Raw genomic sequence first — 18,307 nt, forward strand, 5'->3', positions numbered from 1 at the left:
TAATACCTAATGTAAATGTCATATCATTAAGTGTCAAATCATCCATAAAAATTAAAAAAAAAATAAAAAAATAAAAAAACAAACGACCCCAACTCTGAAAACAAAAACCGTCTTCTTAAGTCCTTTTAATCTTCTTGATTTGTAGCGTTGGAAGAAAAACTATTAACTTTGATATTGAGATGAATCTTGACGTGTGTCAAATGAGACATGTGACAAATATAAATTTGTTAAATTTGACGGTAAAGTGATAGAGAGAATAATTTAAAACTTGAGTAAAATTTAAGGACTTTATTTTTAAAATTGAAAACCCGAAGACTAAAAAGTGAAAACTTATAGGTTAAATATTATTTTTTCGTTATTTTATTCTTACAAAAACTTTTAAAGAATAAGATGGACCTGCCAAAACCACCAAAATTGGAACCAATTAACCTTGGACTGGGCCTGGGCCTAGGAGATCATTGGCACAAAGCATAGGGGACTGCAATCAACAAAATTCGAATTATTCAGAGAAGAGAGGAAGAAGAGAAAGAAATATGGCACCATCGAAGGGCAAGAAGGAGAAAGCAAAGGCCAAACCCGTAGAGTCAGCAAAGTCCTCACCCTCCGCACAACCTAACGATTTCCCTTCCTGTATTCGCTCCATCCCTCCCTCCTCTGTCGCCATCACCATCCACGCCAAGCCGGGCTCCAAATCCTCCTCCATCACAGGTCTCTACGCGCGCGTGTATCTGCTTGTGTGTGTGTGTCTGTGTGAGACTGTATTCCTATTTTGATTTTGATTTTGGTCAAATGTGAAATATAGATTTGAGGGACGAGGCGGTGGGGGTGCAAATAGACGCCCCGGCGAAGGACGGAGAAGCTAACGCCGCACTTCTTGATTTCATTAGCTCGGTCAGTCTGATTACTTCTTCTTCTTCTTCTTTCTTTCTTTTTATTTTTTAATTATTTATTTGTTTTTAATGTACACCAATACGCTTTTTCAGTAATAGTGGCTCACAATTTCATCTCTTGCATATAAAATGCTTAATGTGACGTTTGAAAGGCCATAATAATTAGCATAGAACGAGTTCGGGTTAGAATTTCTAGAATTTTTGCGGTCGTTCAAGTGTGTGCGCTTGTGGGCGTTTGATAAATACAGAGCGGTGAGAATATGATAAGAAATTAGATTAGTGTCAAATTTTCTTTATTTTTAACCCGGAAGATTACAGGAAAATTTTTTCAGATGGCTTTCTTGGTTCAAAGTATCTGATTTAGTGAGCCGCTAAATTAAGGAATACTCACACATTTCCTTTAAGGAATTTGCTCCTTTGTTCAAATATATCAGTTCCCAAAGCTTTGTTTGTTGAAATATTATACCTTGAGGATCAGATTCTTTAATCGGATGTTATAATTTTTGTGAAGAGTCTGAGCACCTTTGATTTTGATTTACGTAAAATTTGGTCTATAGGTCACACCAAACCTCAAGCCTCAACAGAAATCAAGATGTGGTTCGTTTTACTCGTTTATTTGCTGGTTCATTTTGAGCAATATTATAGCACTTATTGGGCCATAGGTGCTATGTTTGATGGAGAAAGGAATATGGATTTGGCTTAGGTGCTTAAAAAAAATTACAGAATAGGTGTTATAGTGTTTTTTTTTTAACTAATTTTATTTCTCATTTTTTTTTTTTTTTTTTCAAATTTATAAAGGATATATTTGACCTGGTAAAACTTTTTTATGGTTATTTTTATCTTTTTGTCGGCTTTAAGGGGACATTGACATTTTTTGGTAGTTTAAAGAAGATATTGACACAATTAGTAGTTTGTTGGGCATATTGATAATGGAGTGGTGATTTGAGGGGGGGTATGTGTATTTTTCCCGTTATATTGTGTTTTGCAATGTTATTTGCTTTGTGTGTGATAAAGATCAACCTCATACTGAAATCAGATGGCTAAATATGAACCTCAATTTAGTTAGAGGAGAGTTGTTAATAGTCTAGGGCTTGCAAAACAGGTACCCGACACGACTCGTTTAAGCTAGATCCAAACACAACCCGTTTATGTTTATGGGTCAAGGCTCCAGACACGACACGACAATTTCACAGGTCACCCGACACGACCCGTAAATACTCTGGAATGCACGAAGTCAACCTTTAAAGCCAATGCTCTTACGTCATTCTATAGCATTGTGATATCCTTCATATTTTATTCTTTTGCTTTCAATTTATTTTATTATTAATTTTTTAATTACTATTATGGGATAAATATAAAAAGGCCCCCTCAACTAATAGTCATTTTTAATAAAGCCCCACAAAGTGACCGGCATGACAGTTTGATACATCAAACTATCATTTTATGTCAAATAAACCACTTTTATGTCATTCTCCCAAAACTAAACCTACTTTCTTAAAAAAATATATATATATATATATAATAAAATTAGAAAAATATAATAAAAAAATGCCACTTTTTCTATAACCACTTGCATGTGCAAGTGCTAGTACACAGAAGGGCGAAGACATACAGTGGAGTGGTTTCTTTGAGGGATTTACTTATTTATTTTGTTAAATACTCTATTGGTACATGAGCTTTAAACTTTTTTAAGTTTAATACCTGAATTTTCATTTGTTTTAAAAGTGGTACTTAAATTAGGAGTAAAAACCTATTTGGTATCTTTGTTACATTTTTCGTCCAAATATAAACGGCATGCCATGTTACTACAAAAATTTTCGATTTTAGTAACCTAGGTCTACTAACGTACAAAAGCCTTTTACACGTTAGTAAACTATAGTAACATGAAATCAGTGGCGTGATTTTCACGTTCCTAATCCCATAGTTACTAAAATAATTTTAGTAATGTCCAAATATAGATCACATTACTGAATAGTAATGCATAAAAAAATGCACGTTAGTAAATACATAGTAACGTGATAATTTACAGTGAACGTTGCTGACTCTGGTAACGTGCAAAACTGTTTATATATATATATATATATATATATATATATATATATATATATATATATATATATATATATATATATATATATATATATATATATATATATATACACATATCTTTAGTAACGTTACTATAGTAACGTTACTAATATATATATATATTAGTAACGTGCAACACTTTTGCACGTTACTAAAGCCATGTAAAATAATTAAAAAAAAAAGACGGCGCAGATGGCTGGGTCCTTCCAAAAAAAAAATAGACCGAACAGAGATGGTCGGCTCCTTCCGGTGTACCTGAAAACCAAAAAAATAAATAAAAACAGAAGAAGAAGAAGAAAGTGACGCACAACTATAGAAGAAGAACATTTTATCACCGGTTCATGCCCAAATACAAAGTGAATATTTGAAATCAAATCAAAAAACGCATTTGCTTCAAAAAAAATAAAAAAATAAAAGAAATGAACTTACTCAATGGCGGAAGAAGGTTTCTCATTCTGCTCAAAAAATGCAACCTTCATAATTGAAAAAAAAAAAAAAAAAAAAAAAAAGCAAAGAAAAGAAAAAAACAGATAAATATTAAATATTTATTAATTAGCAAACAAAACAAAGCCAGACAAAAATTAAATACGCAACTCGACTAAAAAATCATAAGAAAGTATTCTGGAAGAGACCTTTGGTGAGAGCATGAAGAACCCCATTTGAGGCTTCTTGGAAGGCAAAAGAGATTTTAGATCTGAGAAGAAGAAATCAGAGAGAGTGATAGAGCTAGAGAGAGAGATAGAGAGAGGACTTACCGGTGATGGAGAGCGGTGGCCGATGGTGTCTGTGATGGAGCAAGAGAGAGAGATGAGAGATTTGAGAATGGAGATGAGAGGGAGAGAGTAACGAAAGAGAGATAGGTTCTGTACAAAAAAAAAAAGGAGAGACAGGGAGACGTGTTTTCTAGAAAGAAACAAAAATTAAATAAATAAAAATAAATAAAACAAAAAGTTTGTAACTCTTAGGATGTGGCGCGCACGGGACACGAAACTTTCGTGTCCCGCCCAATCCCTCCGGCTCATTCATGAGCCTTTTTATTTTGAATATATATTTGTTTTCTTTCTTAATTTTCAATTTTTTTTTTCGTTTGCTTTTTTTAAAAGAAAAAAAAAATTGTTATTTTTCGTTTCTTTAATTTAATAGAAAACAGGTTTTTCTTTTATCTTTTTTGTTAAATTGTTTTCATAATTTTCAGTTTTTTTTTTTAAATGTCTTTTTCATTTTTTAATTTTTATTCTTTATTCTTTAATTTTTTTAATTTATTTTTTAAAAAATAAATATTTTTGTTTTAGTTTTTTTTTTTCGAAAATTTATTTTTTTTTTTCATTTTCAGTTAATTTTTTTATTTTTATTTTTAAAAAAAAATCTTTTTTTTTTCATTTTTTTAATTTAATAGAAAACAGGTTTTTCTTTTTTCTTTTTCGTTTGTTTGTTTGTTTTTTTTTAATTGTTTTCATAATTTCCAGCTACTTTTTTGTTTTTTTTTTTTAAAAAAAAATCTTTTTTTTTTTTTTTCGTTTTTCTTTAATGTTTTTAATTTGTTCTTAAAAAATAACTTTTTTAGTTTTTTTAGTTTTTTTTTTTTTTCTTTCGAAAAATTGGTTTTTTCGACTGGACTAATACATCAAGATCGATTGGATGATTCTATCGATAATGTCATGATCGATCGCACGTTAAATCGAACTGATAACTGTGTCAAGTTTGATTGATTGGACATTCATGTCATAATGGATCGGACCGATGCCTCAGTCCAGAAAGTACCACAATTGTTAGTGGACTAGTACTTAATAGGATTGATCGGACATTCGATCAAACTAATTAATGCACTATGATTGATCAGATAGTCTATTGATCCTATTGTTTTATCACGATCGATCAGACTACTCCACTAGGATCGATAGATCATCCGATCGATCGTGATTGATCAATAGGATCAATAGATCATTCGATCGATCGTGATCGATCAATAGGATCGATAGATCATCCGATCAATCGTGATCGATCCATAGGATCAATAGATCATTTGATCGATCGTGATAGATCAATAGGATCATTAGATAATCCGATCGATTGTGATCGATCAATAGGATCGTTAGATCATCCGATCGATCGTTATCGATCAATAGGATCGTTAGATAATCCGATCGATCGTGATAGATCAATAGGATCAATAGTATCGATAAATCATCCCATCGATCGTGATAGATCAATAGGATCGATAGATAATCCGATCGATCGTGATTGATCAATAGGATCGTTAGATCATCCGATCGATCATGATCGATAGATCATCCGATCTATCGTGATAGATCAATATGATTGATAGATCATCCGATCGATCGTAATCGATCAATAGGATAGATAGATCATCCCATCGATCAATATGATCGATAGATCATCCGATCAATATGATCGATAAATCATCTTATCGATCGTGATAGATCAATAGGATCGATAAATCATCTGATTGATTGTGATTGATCAATAGGATCGTTGGATCATCTGATCGATCAATAAGATCGTTAGATCATCCAATCGATCGTGATAGTATCGATCCTATCCGATCGATCGTGATAGATCAATAGGATCGATAGATAATCTGATTGATCAATAGGATCGTTAGATCATTTGATCGATTGTTATAGTATCGATCCTATTCGATCGATCATGATAGATCAATAGGATCGATAGATCATCCGATCGATCGTGATAGATCAATAGAATCGATAGATCATCCCATCGATCGTGATTGATCCATAGAATCGATAGATCATCCAATCGATCGTGATAGTATCAATCATATCTGATCAATCGTGATAGATTAATAGGATCGATAGATCATCCGATTGATCGTGATAAATCAATATGATCGATAAATCATCTGATCGGATCGATAGATCATCCAATCGATCGTGATCGATCAATAGGATCGATAGATCATTCGATCGATCGTGATGGATCAACATAATCGATAGACCATCCGATCGATCATAGTGCATTAATTAGTCCGATCGATCGTGATAGAGTCGATCAATCGTACTAATGGACATAATGAATGTTTAATCTAACGTGCGATTCATCCTAATAAGTACTAGTCCAATCGATCATGAGAGGATCATAGGATCGATATAATATCTGTCACTAATTAGTGATGTGTCAAATGTAAAACGTCACTAATTCTTTCATTTATTATTATTTTTTTTCTTCCTCCTCCCGTTACAAAAACGCCTACAATTGGATGCCTAATCTATCGTGATAGGATCAAATGATCGATCAACTTGACACAAGTGAAGGTTTGATCAAATATCTAATTCATCCTAGTGCATCGGTCCGATCTATTGTGACAGAAACATCCGATCAATCAAACTTGATATAGTAATAGGTTCGATCTAACGTGCGATCGATCATGACATGATTATAGGATCAATAGAATCATCCAATCGATTCTAGTGTATTACTCCGGTCGAAAAAAAAAAAACCAATTTTTCGAAAAAAGAAACTAAAAATTTATTTTTTAAAAACAAATTAAAAAATTAAAGAAAAACGAAAAAAAAATTAAAAAAAAATGAAAATTAAACAATGAAAAAGTTTTTTTTAAAATAAAAGAAAAACTAGTTTTCCATTAAATTAAAAAAAAAAACGAACAAAGAAAGATTTTTTTTTAAAAAAATAAAAACCAAAAATTAATTGAAAATTAACAAAAAAAAAATCCAATTTTTCGAAAAAAAATATAAAACAAAAAAAACTAAAAAAGTTATTTTTTTTAAAAACAAAATAAAAGAACTAAAGAAAAACAAAAAGAAATTAAAAATATTAAAATTAAAAAACGAAAAAGTTTTTTTTTTCAAAAAAATAACTAAAAATTATGAAAATAATTTGAAAAAAAAAAAACAAACGAAAAAGAAAAAAGTAAAACTAGTTTTGTATTGAATTAAAAAAATGAAAAAAAACAATTTTTTTTTTTTAGAAAAAAAAAACTATAAATTAAGAAGCAAAAAAACCAATATACATATTTTTTTTTTAAAAAAAACTAATTAAAAAATAAAAAATCTCATCTTTCAAAAAATAAAAAAATATATAGACATAATGTTTAGTAACGTTACTAATTTTGCATGTTACTAATTTAGTAACGCGGACAATTTTGAATGTTACTAAATTAGTAATGTGCAAAATTAGTAACATTACTAAATGTTTGAAATCGTATTAATTTTTTTTTAAATATATTGACATAATATTTAGTAACATGCAGAATTTTACACGTTACTAATTTAGTAACGTTCAAAATTGTCCACGTTACAAAATTAGTAACATACAAAATTCTGCACATTAGTAATTCTTAAAAATTATATTATGTTTTAAAAAAATATATTGACATAATATTTAGTGACATGCAGAATTTTGCACGTTACTAAATTAGTAACGTTCAAAATGTTCCACGTTACTAAATTAGTAACGTGCAAAATTTTGCATGTTACTAATTCTTAAAAATTATATTGACATAATATTTAGTAACGTGTAAAATTTTCCACGTAACTAAATTAGTAACGTTCAAAATTTGCATGTTACTAAATACTGAGCCACCTTTTTGGCCAGTCTTTGAGTGGTTCGGCTACCCCCAAGGGCCAAACCCATCAAAAAAAATTAGAGGGTTTGCCCATGGAGGTGGTTCGGCCACCCCCAAGAGCCAAAACTCAACATTTTTTTTTTCCTACTATGGGGTGGCCAAACAACCCCTCTTTTTTTCAATTATTTTTTTTTATTTTTAATTAATTGTTAAAGTTTTTTATTTTTTATTTTTTTATATAGTGCCACGTGTCAACCCCAGCTGTTGACACATGGCGGGCCGTTAATATTTGGACGGAAAATGTAACAGAGGTACCAAATGGGTTTTTACCCTCAATGAAATAGCTTAAAAATGCTTATTTTTCCTATTAAAATAAGTATTATCATACTTTATTATAATTTAATTCTTGCATTTGATATTTAATTGTGGAATATTGTTCAAATATTAATATTAAAATTAAATGATATATTAATGCAAGAAATTGTGTTATGTAGGAATAACAAAAGAAATTAAAGAGTAAAAGCCAAGATGTGGGTCAAAAGAAGAAGTCTATCCTATGTCCAAGATATAGTCCAATGTGTAAAATAAGAAGAGGTGAAACCAAACTGCTGGACCCACGAATTGGATAAACATTCTAATACTACTACATGACAAAACCAAGAAGAAAAATGTGTCTTTGGCTCTTATAAAAATAAGCGGAGTTTTATTTCAAGTGTAAGAGAGAGACATGGAACAAAGAGAAGACTGAGATTCTTATAGTAGTACGAATCCCAAAAGAAGAATGACTCTTATCTCTATAAGAGGAGCAACACGGCAACAAACAAGGGGGCCGGAAAATTGCAGAAAAAAAGAAGAAGACGTTTAGTTCAAGATCAAAGAAGACAGCGACGACGATTCAAGATTTATTTTTATTCTCTTCTCAGTTATTTTATTTTGCTAGTACGATGTTTATGATTTTAACGATGAAATTTATTTACATAATCATGTCTAGCTAAATTTCTAGCCGAGGCTAAGGGTGAAACTTTTAATAAGATTGTAGTATTTATTTTTCAACTCTTTTATGGTTTTTAATGTAAGATTTTTTTAATTGATTGCATGATTTATTCTTAGAAAAAGGTTTTTATTCTGCAAAATTCCTTGATTCATTGTTAACTACGGGTACAGTAAATGCTTTGAATTCCCTGTGAATCAAATAACCAATTTTGCGTAATAAAATCAATCAATTTTAAGATTAATCTTTCGATGATATTTTCTCTTGGTATTCACTGATCTCTTCTTCGATTATCACATGAGTTGCGAAATAAATATTATAATTTTGTTAAAAGTAAAACCGCAATGCCTTAGCGATCCCTTTTAATTGTTATTTTCATTATATATTTTATTTGCATCATTCCACTAAATCATCTATCATAAATTTTTCTTAATTTTATTTTTTTAGTGTTCTTTGTTTCCCAAATCCCTGTGGTTCGACACTCGACTTCCGAGAATTACTACTTTGCGACAACCTGCACTTGGGTTCGCACACTTAAGTTGTCAACACCCAACTCAGGTACCACCTATGAAACAAATGAAAACTCATATATTAAATTTTAAAAAGCCTAAAATTCAGATACCAATAGGGCATTTAACTATTTTTTTTTTTCTTTTTCTATGTACTTTCTCTGAGATTTTTCATCAAAGTAACATAAGAAAACAAGAAGTCGATCTAAAAAGAAAAAGAAAAAGAAAAAGAAAAAAAGAAAACCAAGAAGTTGTATTCAATATACATATAAACAATTAATTATTGCTATTTAATATATGCTAACATATTTATTTATTTATTTATTTTTTTACATGTCCATACAAGAGAGGGATGGGAGGTTCGAACTATTGACCTCCACTTTATGAGACGTGGTCTCCAGCCGATTGTCTTAGGGTGCTAACATATTTATAATATATATACAAGTCAAACCTTAATAAGCGAGTTGATCCTTATACGAGTGGGTTTATGAATATTAACAAAGTTGTGCTGAGTTTATCTGAATATGTATTGTTTAATAAACGTGTCTTTGTTTCATTTTCACGAACTGTCTATTTAATAATCAATTCAAGCATAAATCGAGCTTAGTGGAACTGATATTGAATAACCTCGCGAGTAACACTCAACTAATTTACATTCCTATTTGCGATGAGTAATTATTCAGTACTTCCTAACCAATATTTTCTTCTTTGCCTACGTCCACAAAAATATATATAGCAAGAAACATTCGTCACTTTGGTCACTTACATCCTGTATTATTCTCAACTGATATTATCGAGACATCTTCTTTTATTGATTAAATATGGTTTTGATTCTTTTTACAAAACGAAAAACTTATTGATGGGTAGAGGATGTGAAAGTAACAGATTTAAAGGAAAATTTGAAAAAAGAAAAAGAATTGAGAAAAAGTCTCAACATTCTGTCTAATTATATGTGATACAAAAACCTTGCGATGACGATGAAATGAAATATTGCATGTACTGGTTGTTTCACTTTAAACGAGGGCTTGACCCCTCAGTGACTCGGTCAATGGCTGCCCCCTCGGGACATGATTGGTTCATAACTCCTTTACACAACTTCCTCACAATCCCACTCACAATGATGTGGGGCCACACATATAGGTTCCACACCATTGTGAGTGGGGATTGTGATGGAGTTGTGCTTCTATCATTTTCCTGCCCTCTCACTTTAAAGGAAGACTTGTCGTCCATCTGTCCAAACCGATCAAGAAAACTTTCTCAGTCTAAAGTTGTTTTCCTCTTCACATCTCTTCCTCCTTTCACACTATCCACTTTTTTAAATTTTTTTTATATGCATTTTTACTTTACATCTTTTGTACTTTCACAGAAATATTAAAAAAAACACGCAAAATTACAAACTTACTACACACCTCTTTACATGGGGTGGGATCCATTATCATATGGGATCCACACCATTTGAGGGGGTGTGTAGTGAGTGTAATTTTTGGTGCTTTTCTAACACTCTCCTTCACCCTATTCACTTTTTTTTTTTTTCTTGTTTTCTTTTTTTTTTTCCCTTTAATTCACTTTCTGCTTTACATTATGAGTGTATTTGGTAAAAATTGTTCATAAATTTTTTTTTTAGTGATTAATATAATATAAAGTATAATAATTTATATAGAAAAATAAAAAAATAAAAAATTGTATTATGGTGATTTTTTTTTATTTAAACAGTAATCGATATGAAATAAAAAATAAAAAATGTAAGAAAATTTTGAAATTGACCTTTTTTTTTTCAATGAAAGTGATTGCAAACATCGATTCCTTCCTACTTTTCCACTGTTCCTGCTTTACATATCTTCCTACTTTTCCTATCCACTTTTTCTGCTTTTAATCTCTTCCATCTTTACATCTCATTACTTTCACCCTTTCCACTTTTTGCTTTACATGCCTTGCTACTCTCACATTATCCACTTTCGAGAAATTACGTCTCATATATATATATATATATATATATATATATATATTTGTAAAATTATTTTTTAAATCAATTATTGAATTTGTACAACTTATATGTAAGTTTTATAAATCAAACGATTAATTTTTTTTTTTAAAAAAGATATACAAAAATTATATAAGAGATGTATTTGTATCATGTCTCATTCACTTATAGACTTCATGCTTTACATCTCATCCTCCTATATAGTTAATCAAAGGGATAATTGCATTATTAGTATATGAGGTTGACTTAAATTACAAATCACTCATTCTGGTACAAAAGGTTCATGGGAGGTCCTTGTGGTAAACTATAATTATGAATCACTCTCTGAACCCGTTTTCTATCCACCAAGTTAACAAATTCTATTAGTGGATTACAATACAAATAATATTTAGAGGTTGTCTCACTAATTATTCAGTACTCCCTAACCAATAGTCTTTCTTTAGAGTCCGTTAGGATTTGTGATTTTAAAATGTACAATTTGAAAAAGTAATTTTTAAAAATCTAATTAAGCGTTTAGCAAAATTGAAGTTTGACATTTAAAATCGTAAGTTAACTTTTAAAAATTCTGCGTTTTCAAAAAAACACTCCAATGTTTGCAATTTGAAAAAATAATTTTATGCGTTTTTAAATCACAATTTTTTTAAAAACACAATTTTCAAACAGGTTATTTTCTACAATTTAGTTTAAAATCGTACTTTTCTTTACGAAACCCCAATCTCAAATGTACCCTTAAACCGAAACGACAACCATTGGGCGTTCAATTCTGAGGGGTTAAAAGTCTTCTTTTAAATTAAGTGAATAGCATTTACATAGAAAAGAATAGCATTTACATATGGGACAGAAATGTGGGCTCGTTTGATAAACATCTTTTTCTCACTTTCACATTTTTTAAAAATAAAAATAAATAAATAAAACAAAAGGAAATCAAACTTTAAAACAATTTTTACTTTTTAACTTTTTTTATATTACATTAATAACCTTTTTTTTTATCATTTTTTAAACAAGATTACTTACTATTAAACAAATTTTTTTAATTTTTTTATTAAAAAATTCAAATCTTCTTTCTACTTTATATTCCATCAATTACTTTTTATTACTATTAAAATAAAACTCACATAAAAAAACTATTATCAAGCACAACCACTTGAACAACAAATTGCACTTACTAGTGATCTCACTTTAAAGAAAGATTTAGACCCCTCAGTCAACAAAGAGTGAATGTGTGAATCTGTCCAAAGCGACAAAGAAAACTTTCTCACCACATCAAGACCCAATGCATATAGTCCAGGATAATATGACTCACCAGCGGACCCTCCAAATTGGCATTTTACCGACCATCCAAACCAAGCTAAATTATAGCCCAAGCCCATTATCTGATCCCCACCAAACCCAATCTTACACCCAATATGTCACAACCTTTGGGGTGTATATGAGGTTACGAATGTCATTATTTGCAATATCAAATAGTTGCATTCGTAAAATATGAATATCACTTTTAGATATTTGCACTATATTTTTACTAATTGCATTCGCGCGATTATTTCAGTTATCAAGTGTGGTTATTATTCGCTAACCCTGTATTAGGTAATGGGCCTTTATTAAGTCTCAATTAAGGCTTATTTTAAACGATTTTGAAATTTATTTAAGCAAATTTTTAGTATTTTGGGCTTGTTTTAATTCTTTTTTGAAGCCATAATCTATTGAAAATATATCAATTTCACATTACTTTTTTCTTTTTGCTCAAGTGTTACACGAGAAGACTTAAAAAAAGAAAGAAAGTAAGTGTTACACGAGAAACCAACACAGTCAAGCAAACCAATGTAAACATAATTTATACATAATCCAAAACAACGTCATTTTGGTATTAACCACTAAAACAATACTGTTTTAGTCAATTTATTAAATATAATAAAGAAAATATATATTATATATAAAGGGTACACGAGCGCGGTTATTAACCACATCTGTATACTTTAAAACCGCTATCTGCGTCCGCATATGCAAATAATTATTTTTTATAACTGCATCCGCTTGTGCTGATAGCGAATAATAAATAATAAATACGGACAGTTAATATTCACCCGCATATACACTCTTAACCCACCACCGACAGCAGCAAAAACAAGTGAACCACACTCCTCATCCTTAAACAACCCATCTGTAGACGGGTTAAGTTGATAAATCACCATCCATGATGATTTGGCTTTTCAATGCATGTGCACAATTTCATACGTCTCACATGGAGAGGATTCTAGCTAGGTGGCACTTCTAACATTAAAAACTGGGCAAAAAATACTAACAAAAGGACCAAAACTCAATCATTAATATTTTCAAAATTAGGTGGTCATATTTTTATTTGTTCCGGGACTAAAACTCAATGGGTGTATTTGTGCATATACAAGTAATTAATTAATTAAGAAAGTTTTCCTATATAAAGGTTGATCCTTAATTTTGAAAAGGAAAGTGGGGTGTTCATCCAATTGGTTGGACGTGATTAAAATTAGTTAAAAGGAATATTTTAATGTCGGGTGTGAAACAATTTTTGAGAATGTGGTGATAATTAGGGCAGTAGATATCTCTAATAAGTACTGGTCTAAACTCGGTAGTTATTTTAAACCATATATGAGGTCAGTCATTAAAAAAAAAAAAAAAAAAAGAAGAAAAAAAAAGACTTCACCTTATTGAATGTCAAATGTTTACTATCAACGAGATATAGTTCTAAATAATCAATTCACATTCCGCTTTTATACAACTGTATCAATGTCTATTAGTTTTTGGATATATTTTTTTTTAATAGAAATTGATTTAACAGTTTACGGGCACTTATATATATGAACCCAATTATATGAAAGTGGTATTAGAGTTGATTTTGGAACATTAGTAGAGTCTCGAGATCCAAATTTATAAGGAATGCTTGTTGGTAGGATAGATCCAGTGGGCTGCTTTAACCGTGAATGAAAGAGATAAGGTTTAGAGAAAAATGCAGAAGAGGAACGGGTAAGTAATTACGGGCTGGGTTATGTTTCAAGGGCCCAGTTAAAATAGGTCCAGTTGAAAACTCCAATATACCGATTATTAGTTTGGATAGTGTATAGATATTGTTAAATGGGCTAAATTATAGGGTAATCAGTTGAGTCAGATGGTATTAATAAACAATTATAAAGAATAAAGAGGCAGGAAATTTGTGACTAATCAATCGAAGAATCGTAGAAGGCCGGGCTTTCTCAAAAAGCCCAAAGAAATTTAAAGTTTCTCATTTCTATTTACAAATCCTTCAACCATCACAAACACCATTTGGATCAAGAAAACCACCTTCCAATTACTCTCATAATCTCACAATTCTGTCCTCAAATAGCCAACAATCCATGAAAACCCATCTGAAAGTATTTTTTTTGGCAATATGGGTTAAGATAATAAGAACCGGAGAAGATGGATTTATAGATCAACCCATCTATGTCAATGCCCAATAGAAGACGTGTTAAACTCTTGCATGGTTGGTCTTCTCACCCCCTAACCAACCCTTCAGTCTCTTGTCAAAATCTCATTAGATAGAACATAACACCAGTTCTCACTCCTATCATTCTAATTAATCACCCCAAGCTTAGCTGCATTATCACTTACTGGAAATCCCATAAACCTATTCCCACTGAACCATCTGTTAGAATAATTTCATTAGTAGATCTGTTCTTTCTTCATTGCATGCATCGATCAAGTAATATTAGAATGACATACCCCAATTATTTTCAAGACAAGCTTTCAATATCTGCATGATGAATCTCCTGTAAATGCCTTAAAGTACAGAAGAAAACGATGTTCTTTGTGTGTAGAGAGACTATTACTCTCAACCCTAATTTTTGCATATTAACCGAATGAAGTCTAATGGGCCAACTTCACTTATATATAGAGTGAGAGTAAAGGTTCCCTCATTTATTGACAAAAATTGGCCAATCCCATTATGGGCCTAAAACTAAACAAATGGCTATATTAGTCCACCCAAAAGGAATAAATACAACAATCTCCCACTTGAACTATATAAGTCATTTAACCACAAAACGACTGCAAATAGGCATACCAAAACACAACCTATAATCATTCATTCCTTTACAAACACATGTACAAAGAAATAATCATGTAGCATTTGTAATTAAAACTTTGTTTGAACAAATTCACTTTACCTGGTCAAATACGACAAACCATATTGGTTTTCATAAGAACTAGTAGGAAATAATTCAAAATGGACAAAAGATAAGTGATATGCAAGTTTAGCTTCTACCGCGAGTTTACAATAATAGCTATGATATATAGGTTTTATGTTTTATCAAAGCAAACTATAGCTAATAAGGTAAACATTATAGAGAAATAAATTTTTTTCAGATATTACTTGTGTAACGCCCTCAAAATTAAAAAATTATATTTAATTAACTTAGAGTGTTACTCGCAGTGTTATCAACCAATTAACTGGTAATTTGTTGATTTCACTATGCTATACTAATAATTAGAGTTTAATAAAGCAAAAGGCAAAATAAATTGATTAGAGATTTCTAATAATAAACCTTCAAAACAAAATCAAGTATCATTAATTACATAATAGTCTAGTATCATTAAGCTAATACTAGACTATTAGCGGTGACACATATATGGCCGCTAATTGTTAAAATAGTCTAGTATTAGCAGCCACACATATGTGGCCGCTGATAGTTAAAATAGTCTAGTATTAGGTTAAAACAGTCTAGTATTAGTGGCCACAAGTTTAGCTTCCTGGCTCTTTGCATTTGCTGTGTATATAAAAATTCCCAGCATTAATTAGTGACTATCAATTTTTTGTGGACATGCATCTAGGTGGTGGGCAGAAAAGGCATATGAACAAAGAGTCATGTAAAACAAACCATGTGCCCTCTTCTCTGCATGTCTGTCCACAAGTTTAATAGCTCATTTGTGCATAAAGGCGGTAAGAAAGGTGGGAATTGGCTTTCCGGCCATTTCAATAATAACCAGAATTAGCATTTAAGAATTTCAAAGAGTAGGAGTATAACACTACAACTTCCAAACTCTTCTTCATTAATCAAGAAAAATTAGGATGCAATCACCCATTCCTTCTTCAAGACATTAACAGAATATGGAACTAAAAGAAAATAAAATAACATCCTGCAAATCTTCCATGGAAAAGCTAGAAGAGAACAAAAAGGGAGGAGCACACTTGGCCTTTTCTTGAAGTACAAAACCAAATCCAGAAACATACTAACTCATCCTATTCTGGGATCAACTAAGTAACCAAAACCCACTACAATGAGAAAGAATAGAGAAAATACCAAAATAAACCTCTCCCACAAAATACCCAACAAAGATCATTACATATACAAAAATCTATCCATCACCATCAGTTCTAGAAAAGGACGTATAACATGAAAAAACAAAATCAAAAACAAGAAAAAACCAAAAATAAGACCTACCCACAAGAATATTCTCTACTCAGAGCCAAAATCAATCAGAGATAATTAGAAAAGAACAAAATAGAAAACAGATGAAGAATGTGAAAAATAAATCAAACCCAGAAACAAATAAGCAATATCCAGATGAACACCCTAAACAAAAGGCAAAAACAATCTAGAAAAACCCACAAAAAAGATTAATAGCACATGAAACAAAACAAAATGGATCCACAAAGTGAAACAAAACACCAAATCAAAGAGAAGCCGAAATGTAAAATCCTAAAATAAAAAAGAGTAACAGAGAGAGAGAGTTACAGTGAGGCCGTGAACAGTGTCCGAAGCAATGAACTCATCGACATCAGAACACCCAATCGGCTCTAGTAGAGAAATTTATCCAAAATCTCCCAAATTTCTTCTTTTCTCAGCTACCAATCAACCTAATAGGAAAAAAATAAAAATAAATAATAAACAATAGAGGGAAAACGACCCATTACCTTCCAGGGCGACCACGGACCTTAGCTGCAACCTAGGCGCCATCGTCCAACCTCTCCATCTCTCTCGGCCTCTCTTTCTCTTGGTGTCTCTCTAATCTCTCTCTCGGTTGGAACGAAATGAAAAGAAGAACAAGAAATTGAAAGAAAGGGCAAGGGAAAAAAGGAAGTGAAAAGAAGAAGTAAAAAAGTTTGAAAAATTTTGACAAAAAACTGGGCCGTGCACGCGGGACACGAAAAATTTCGTGTCTCGCGCGCCCGCCCCCGCTGATGCCAAATTATCAGCGGCGACATTTTAAGTTGCCGCTGACAAATAGTTTATAGCGGCGACAATTTAAGTCGTCACTGATAAGTAGTTAATAGTGGCAACTTTTATATGTCGCTGCTATTTATCAAGAATTATATATATATATATATATTATAAAAATAGGATTTTAAAAAAATATTACAAAAAATTGATTTTTTTAAATGAGTAAATCTAATTTTTATAAAAAAATAAAAATAAAAAAAAATAAAAATGAGTTCATATTTTTATTCCAAGAAAGATTAAAATAAAATAAAATAAAATTTAATCAACCGAGATTCTTCTCAATTTAAAAATAGAATTTAATTATTTTTTTTTTTTGTTAATAGTGGCGACATTTTAAGTTGCCGCTGATAAATAGTTTATAGCGGCAACAATTTAAGTCGTCGCTGATAAGTAGTTAATCGCGGTGACTTTTATATGTCGCCGCTATTTATTAAGAATTATATATATATTATAAAAATAGGATTTAAAAAAACTTAAAAACCAATTTTTTTTTTTGTTATATGACAAAAATTCTGTTAATAATTTAAAAAAAATTACAAAAAATTGATTTTTTTTTAAATGAGTAAATCTAATTTTTATTAAAAAAAAAAAAAAAAAAAAAAAAAAAAGAGTTCATATTTTTATTCCAAGAAAGATTAAAAAAAAAAAGAAAATTAAAATTTTAATCAACCGAAATTCTTCTCAATTTAAAAATAGAATTTAAGTTTTTTTGTTTTTTTGTTTTTATTTTTAGTTTATCACATCATACCCAATAAAAACGCGACATGGGTTGATTACAAAAAATAATTAAGTTTATTTATTTATATTTTTAATATATATATATATATTGTTGTAATCGACATTGCATTTTCATTTACACCACCAAATTTTAAAAAGTGGCATCCGGGGCCCTTGAACTACCTTTGTACGTCAAATTAGATACGGTTCCATTTGTCTACCCAAAATACCCTTGGAGTTATTAAAAAAAATGAAAAAAAAAATAACAAAAATCAATGGAGCTAATATGAAAAAGGCCACCCCTTTTTGGTATTTTTACTTTTCCCCATTTTGTTTA

The 18,307-nt window shown here is 30.6% G+C and overlaps 1 protein-coding gene across 2 annotated transcripts in view; it reads left to right on the plus strand.

Annotated features, from left to right (window-relative positions):
* The first annotated feature begins 486 nt into the window (after nucleotides 1-486).
* The window catches only part of LOC133857442 (uncharacterized), a 38,534-nt gene continuing 20,713 nt past the window's right edge, over nucleotides 487-18,307 (plus strand). The window contains exons 1-2 of one of the 2 annotated variants that reach the window (XM_062292710.1): nucleotides 491-708; nucleotides 803-891. In XM_062292710.1, coding sequence (XP_062148694.1) covers nucleotides 534-708; nucleotides 803-891 — 264 coding nt within the window. In that variant the 5' untranslated portion in view covers nucleotides 491-533. Of the gene's footprint in view, nucleotides 709-802; nucleotides 892-18,307 lie in introns of both variants that reach the window. The other variant, XM_062292712.1, reaches the window with a different exon arrangement.

The sequence above is a fragment of the Alnus glutinosa genome, chromosome 14, assembly GCF_958979055.1.
Source record: "Alnus glutinosa chromosome 14, dhAlnGlut1.1, whole genome shotgun sequence".
NCBI lineage: Eukaryota > Viridiplantae > Streptophyta > Magnoliopsida > Fagales > Betulaceae > Alnus > Alnus glutinosa.